Source organism: Chrysochloris asiatica, unplaced genomic scaffold, assembly GCF_000296735.1.
Source record: "Chrysochloris asiatica unplaced genomic scaffold, ChrAsi1.0 scaffold00100, whole genome shotgun sequence".
Lineage (NCBI taxonomy): Eukaryota > Metazoa > Chordata > Mammalia > Afrosoricida > Chrysochloridae > Chrysochloris > Chrysochloris asiatica.
In genome coordinates, this window is record NW_006408618.1 from 11,966,625 (window position 1) to 11,974,515 (window position 7,891).

At 35.1% G+C, this 7,891-nt stretch overlaps 1 protein-coding gene across 1 annotated transcript in view; it reads left to right on the plus strand.

Moving 5' to 3' along the window:
• AXDND1 (axonemal dynein light chain domain containing 1) overlaps positions 1-7,891 on the plus strand; it is a 176,494-nt gene that overhangs the window by 117,519 nt on the left and 51,084 nt on the right. Inside the window, exons 17-18 of the mRNA XM_006867105.1 lie at positions 1,243-1,353; positions 6,521-6,610. Coding sequence (XP_006867167.1) covers positions 1,243-1,353; positions 6,521-6,610 — 201 coding nt within the window. The remainder of the gene's footprint in view (positions 1-1,242; positions 1,354-6,520; positions 6,611-7,891) is intronic.

Genomic DNA, 7,891 nt, shown 5'->3' on the forward strand with positions numbered 1-7,891 from the left:
TTAAAACATTTACTGATGAAGATCAAAGAGCACAGCCTTCAGTATGGATTACATCTCAATGTAAAGAAAACAAAAATCCTCACCACTTGACCAATAAATAGCATTCTTAACAACAAAGAAAAGATTGAAGTTGTCAAGGACTTCATTCTTCTTGGATCAACCATCAACACTTATGGAAGTAGCAGTCAAGAAATCAAACGATGTATTGTATTAGGCAAATTTACTGTATAAGATCTTTTTAAAGTGTTGAAGAGCAAAGATGTCAGCTTGAGTACTAAGGTGCGCCTGACCCAAGCCATGGTATTTTTCAATAACCTCATATGCATGTGAAAGCTGGATAGTGGATAAGGAAGACTGTAAAAGAATTGATGCTTTTGAGTTATGGTGTTGGAGGAGAATATTTAAAGTGCCACGGGCTGCCAAAAGAACCAACAAATCCGTGTTGGAAGAAGTGCAGCCAGAGTGCTCCTTGGAGGCCAAGATGGCCAAACTTCGTCTCTCATACTTCAGACTTATTGTCAGGAGACACCAGTCACTGGAGAAGGATATCATGTTTGGTAAGGTGGAGGGTCAGAGAAAAAGGGGAAAACCCCCAACGAGATGGATTGGCCAAGTGGCAGCATCAATGGACTCAAGCTTGGCAACAGTAGTGAGGTTGGCCCAGGATCGGGTAGTGTTTTGTTCTGCTGTGCATAAGGTTGCTGTGGGTCGGTACTGACTATGGCACTTGACCACTCTTCAAGTCTGGAATGGAATTCAACCCCGTGACCCAATTTTCAGTCAAGCAGTAGATAGGTGTATATGGGCAACAATACTTGTAAGATATGCTCACCATGGAGCAGTCAATCATTTCAAATCAAAAGGGCAACATTTCCCTAAGGACAAAGTTGAGAAGGGATGGAAAGGAAGGTGGAATGGTAATAGGAACCACAGAGAGGAAGTGAGATAATTGTTGTTGCATGGAGGGGACTGCAATCATTGAGATGAAGCAAAGTATAAGATTTGTTGAATGTAAAACTGATTATTTTATTTGTAAACCTTCACTCAATTCAAAATTCAAAGTTAGAAAAAGAGAGACTACATGGTTTAAGTATATATCCATAGATGGTCACCTCTGTGAATATCTTTAAATTGAATTTCGTGGCGTTGTACTTAACATCTCCTCAGTCGAAGTGAGTGAATGAGTGAGTTGGTATAATTTGCTTTTCTTGCTTAGTAATTATTTTTTTTATCTCTTCTCAGAGAGAATGTTATGATTGGATCAATACATGTGCTCTTCTCCTTTCTGAACTAAAAGGCAGAAAAATAATATTATTGAACCCTGAAGAAGTAGAACACCTATTTGGAGAGGAGGTATTTGCCATGTGTTACATTGGTCATTATTCATGTTCCTTCTTGTGTGTCAGTAGGTAAGGGTTCAGTGACTTTTTCCAGTCAGTGTTCCGAATCTCCATTTACTTACCCTACCAGAAGAGAGAATGGGGAGAATTAGCAGTGCTTCTCCCTTATAAGGAAGATAGTCATCTACCCAAACATCTTACCTCAATTTAACAGATGCATTTAACTCTTGTTTCATAAAGGAAAGAATGGTTTTCAGATGGGAGCTCCCTGATTATTCTGAGACATATCCATAGACTTATCTGCATCTACACTCACTCTTCCCTCCGCTCCTCTAGTGGCAGTTATTTCTTCCTTTGAGCCTGTAATCCCATCCCTGATGTCTTCTCTCTTTTATATCTTTAATGTCTTCTTATTTAATGGTTCAGTTCTATTAACTGTCCAGTCTGTTGTTGTTAAGTGCAGTTGAGTTGGTCCTGACTCATAGTGATCTTGTATAGGGTTTCCAAGGACTGACTGTTGGTTTGAACTGCTAACTTTGTGATTAGCAGTCTAGTGTGTACCCACCTGGACTCAGTCTATAAGCATGTCTGTTTCTCCCATTCTGGAGTTTGTTTCCTCTACTATGTTCTTTCTCATTCCTCTCTGTTACAATCACTTTTCTTAAAACTAAAATTGCTGTAAGATCACCAGAGATTCCTTATGTGTAACTTTGGACCCTGCTAGCCATTCACTTCTTTTAAAAATTTCTCTCTACAAAACAAAACTTCCTTGGTGTTCTTCATACTTTTTAATTTATCTTCTCTCTTGTTAATCTTCATAGTGTAGTGTTAGAAATGTAATGAAGTACCACACACATAATCTTGACTGTGTTTCAGATCTAGATTTTAAAAATGGAGAATTTATACAGAATCATAGAGACTTGAGAACAGAAGGTTATCAAATTCAGCCAGCCATCTCATGCATGAAATGTAATATAACAGCCACATTTGGTGATTCTGCCCAAGTTTGAATAGCTGAAACTGCAAAGAACTACTTTCAGAAATAAACCATACATTTTTCGTACAGATTGTTTTTTTTTTGTTGTTAAGCACTGTTGAGTCAGTTCTGACTCATAGCAACCCTGTATAGGGTTTCTGAGGAGCAGCTAGCAGTAGGTTTGAACTGCCAACCTTGTGGTTAGTAATTAAGTGCTTATCCTATGACACCACACCAGAACTCCTCTATTAGAACATTACTCTTTCTATTAAAATGCAACTCCATATAGCTTTTTCTACTCACTGGTAGAAAAGACTGTTTAGTGTTTGGGGTTGACGAGAACAAGGCTGATGGATTTCCCACATGATAGTATTTCCAATATTTGAGAAAAAAATATTCAGGGTAAGTCAGTCTATTTTTTGTTATTTTCCATTGCTCACTTAGTCATTAGCCATTTCTCATATTTTTAACTATTGAGGCTTTATAGTATATTTTCATATCTGATAGAGTCAGTTCTCCCCACATTGATCTTTTTTAGGTATTTCATCACTAATCTTGCTTATTTATTCTTCTCTGTAACTTTTTAACCTAGCTCTAGAAAAAATAAGATTTTTTAAAAACTGGAGTAAAATTAAAGTTAAATACTAACACAATAGACCTGTTGATGTTGAGTCATCTTTTCCAAGAACATGGGAAATACATAGGGCAGCTCATTTATGTCTTTCAATAATACTTTATAGTTGTTCACTTTGTACATTTTTTTGTTAGATTATGCCTGGCCACTGTAGTTTACTTTTTGCTTTTGAAATGGAGTCTTTTTTCCCATTATGTTTTTAAACTCATAACTATTTGTCTATGTGCTGTTGATTTCTATATTTTAATTTTGTATGCTGTAACTGTCTTACTGCTTTTGGTGGTTTTCCATTAATTCTTTTGGATTCTCCAGATATTTAATAAGACTATCTAAAATTGTAGGTAGTTTTAACTCCTGCTTTATAGATTATTATGCTTCCAATTACTTTTTTCTTATCTAATTTAATTAAATAGTATTTCCAATTCAGTGTTAAATCATGAACATAGTAAACATATAAGCATATTTATCTTATTTTTTTACTATAGCAGGAATGCCTCACTGATTTACCTTTAAGGAATATGCTTACATTGGAGTTGATTCATTTATTTAGTTTATCATTCCTCAGACATCTCAGGCCTTTGACTTGGGATCACTGTCCTTCTACTTGAACCTTTAGAATTGTGTTTAGTGAGGATCTGCTGGTAGCAAACTTAATTTTTGTTTGTCTGAAGGTGTCATTTCATTTTCATTCTTAAAATATTTTTTTGCTGGGTATACAATTATAAGATAGTGTTATCTTCTCTTAGCATGGTGATATCTTCGGTGTTATATGACTTTGTTTGTTTGTAACCACAGTGACAACTAGGAATTCACCAGTCAGTTCCTTTGAAGTTAACTCATCACTTCTCTGTGGCTACTTTTAATATCTGGGTACTTTTAACATGTAGTTTTTTGATCTTTGTAATTTTACTGATACAGCTTGTGGACTTTCTTTTTTTTTTCTTTCTCCCTCTAATTTTTATTAGGGTTTCACTTGATTTCCTGAATTATTTGTTAAGTATTTTTCTAGAAAATTTTTAGTCATCATTCTTCAAATATTGCCTCTCCCATATTCTTTCTCTTTCTTTCTGAAACTCTGAATGGGTATTTGTTCAACTCTATCCCTCATGCTTTAAAAAATTCTTTCATATTTTCTGTCCTTTTGCCTTCTTGAATTGCACCCTGGATAATTTATCCTAGTTTATCTCCAATTCACTGATTTTTTTCTTCAGCTAAGTTATTTCAACATTTTTGTTAAAATTTTCAGTTTAATAATTAAAGTTCTATTTAGTTACCTTTTAAGTCTCAGAATTTTTGTCATCCTTTGGTCTTTACTCATAATTGCCATCTCTTTCATATCTTTGAGCACATTAAGTATAATTTTAACATATCTGATTATTCTAATATATATCTATATAAGAATTGTTAATTATAGCACTAATTATTAATAGTAAAAACTATCAGAAACAATATAAATGTTGATCAGTGTCGTTATGCCATTCACATAATGTTGGAATTCTGTATAGGTGTTTATGTAGTGTGATGAGTAGATGCTTATATAATGAGATAAAAATCGTCTGTGATACACTATTGAGAAAAGTAGATTATAGAATATAGCATATAGTATTATCTCATTTATGTTAAGATATTTATGCATAAAACATGGAAGAATGTTTTTAAATTCATAGAAATTATTACTTGAGAGTCTTAATTTCTCTGTATTTTTAATATTTTTTAACAGTCATATGTTATTAGGAAAAAGTAGTATCTATCTTGGAAAAATATCCTAATATGTTATAGATATTTTTGTACTCCATATATATATTTCTACAACACAATTTTGAGGAGTTTGGTGGCCCTGAAGGATGAACAATGGACTGTGAACCACAAGATCAGTGGTTCAAGCCCACCAACCTCTCCATGGAAAAAGATGAGGTTTTCTGCTCCTGCAAAAATGTAAAACCTTAGACACCCTATATAGGGTCCCTATGAGTTGGTAACAACTCAAGGCACTTAACAACAACAAACAACATAATTTTAAATTGCTACATTTTGTTTGGAGCTTATGCCATAATGTATTTAAATATTATCCTGTTGTGGAAAATGCACTTATTTCTAGCTTTTGTATTCTAAACATTGCTGCAATAAAAATCCAAAAGACATTTTCAGTCTTAGAGTCCATGTCCTAGCAGCCTTAGACTCTTGGACTCCAGGGAAAAAAATAAATAAATAAATAAATTGAATAGACTTCTTTAGGTATTCAACACTGTTAACTCCTCTCTTGGTTCTTCTGGAAGCCTGTCACATTTCTGAGGCAAATTTTTGCCTCCTTTTTAGGTTCCTCCTTCTTCCTTAGATCTTTATGTACCCGGAGTCCTGTCCTAAGGCCTTATTACTTTATAAATTCTACTTTGGTGATCTGATTTGCTGTGTTGGCTTCAACTAAATGAAGATAATTGAAATGGTCAAATCTTTGTTTTTAGCCCAGACCTCTCCTTCTAAACTCCAAGTCCATTTGTTGGATGTTTCCACTAGGGTGTTTCAGTGATAACAAGCATACATGGGCTACTACGACCTCACTCTCCCCATACCTGTTTACCTAACTTTGTATCTTACATTTGTGAATGGGCATCAACATTTGTCTAGTGTCCTAAACCACAAAATAGGTGTCATCACAGATGCTCCTTTTCCCTAACTGCACCACATCCATTAAATCAACTGCTAAGAATTATTTTCTAAATTCATCTTCATTTTCTCTTCATCTTCATTTCTGCAACCACTGTGTCGTTTTCTCCTTTTCCTACTCTGTCTCATTTTCTCCTTCCTTTCTTTTGTCTTCTTTCAGTCTCTTCTCTTGTTGCTAGAGTGATTGGTTTAACATGCAGAACAGATCAATTTATTGGTACCTCATTGCTTTCATGAGAAAATCTAGTCTCCTGGTCATGGCAATCTAGTCCTTCCTTTTATTGCACTTCACTGCATCTGCTCCTCAGTTTCTGTGCTACCAAGTAAAACTACTAAACCAATTATGACCTTACAGCACCCACTACCTAGAACTCCCTTAGTGACACCTTTCCTTTGTTCATCTATCAAGAAGAAACTCAGACATTGTCCCCTCCAGGAAACTTTCCTGACAAGTTAACTGCCCCCGTTTTCCACCCATGTCTACTAGTACCAGGTCTAGATTAGGTGCTCATATAAGACAATATATGGGGACTTCAAAAAGTTGGTGGAAATATTCCATTATTTTTAAATTTCATTTTTCCATGCACTTTTTGAAGACTCCTTCATATATAGCCATATCATCTTCTTGTCCACTAAATGGCTAGCTTCTTAGGATTAACTCTTATTAACCTTTGTATCTTTATAGCTAGCATGGAGTTCAGTTGCAGTATTAGTGCTCTTTGGATATTTTTTAATGAATTATTTCTAAGATATAAGGGGGCTTCAAAAAGTTTATAGAAAAATTCCATAATCTTTCATTAGTATTTTTTCATGAACTTTTAAAAGCCCATTTGTAGTACTAAAATATTTAAATGCACTATATTTATATACACCAATGTGTAATTTTAATATTGCTTTATCTCACAGTACTCTATAAAAGAATTCATTGACCCTGAATTAGATACATCTTCTAAAGAAGAAAGTCTGAAAATAAAAAAAGAAGAGAAAGCAGAAGAGGTAAGATTCTTTAGTATTCTTTTTCCTTTCTCTTTTTAAAAATACATATGTGTATATATATCCCATGGAAAACAGAAATAGGCCATCTGCCTAGACCTGCTTAGAAATAGGTCATATAGAGATATAGAGTGAACTCTTGTAACTTCTTTCCTATCCTCAACTAGGTTTAACTAAATCTGCAGGCATATTTCCCTAAGGGCTCTCTGGCAGTACAGTGGTTAAGCACTCTGCTGCTAACACAAAGGTCAGCAATTTCAACCTACCAGTTGACTGAATCGTCACACAAGACTATGATCCTAAATCTTTGAACCCAGTAAACCAATCCTGGGAGGTGTTTGGTTATGTCTAAGAAGTATTCATAATATCCCTTATGTGCTTTATTACATATATGAATTTATATACAGCATACACATACATTTATATACATGTGCTTATAGATGCAGCTGTTCCACGGAAGAAAGATGAAGCATTCTGCTCCCATAAAGATTTACAGACTCGGAAACCCAGTACAGGGTAGCTATGAGTCGGAACCGACTCAAAGGCACACAGCCACCACCACCACCACACATATACACATATATACACCTTGTTGTTGTCATTACTAAGTACCATCAAGTTGATTGCAATTTATATCATCCTTGTATAGGGTTTCCAAGGAGCGACTGGTAAGTTTGAGCTGCCGACCTCGTAATTCAAACCCACCTTGCAGTCCTGCACTTATCCTACAGTGCCACACTTACTCCTTACTTATTGACTGTCTTTGTTATCCAGCATCTCACATTTATGATAGCAGTAAAAAACCTACTATTTGCCTGTTTTGTGCATATGTCTGTCAGTAACAAACACCAAGGTGTGAGACGAGAATAACACTGGCTGTGATAGTTATGTGTCCATTTGACTGGGTCATGATTCTCAGTGGTTTTGCTGTTCTGTAATGTTATAATTTTGAAGTTATGTAATGATATAATCTTCAAGTTATGTAATGATATAATCTGGCAGTGATGTAATGATGTAGTCATTCTCCATTTTGTGATTTGATTTTCACATTATAATCTGGTCTTTGGAAACTCACCATGTTGATAAGTGAGGAGGGGTGTACACACATATACCTGCCCATATACATACTCTTTGATTGTTGTTGCAAGATTATTTGTTATGTTGTTGTTGTTAATTGCCGTTGAGTCAGTTCCAACCCATAGCGACCCTGTATAGGGTTTCCGAGGAGCTGCTGGTGAGCTTGACCCACCAACCTTACAATTCAAACAGCTTTGCAGTCTGACA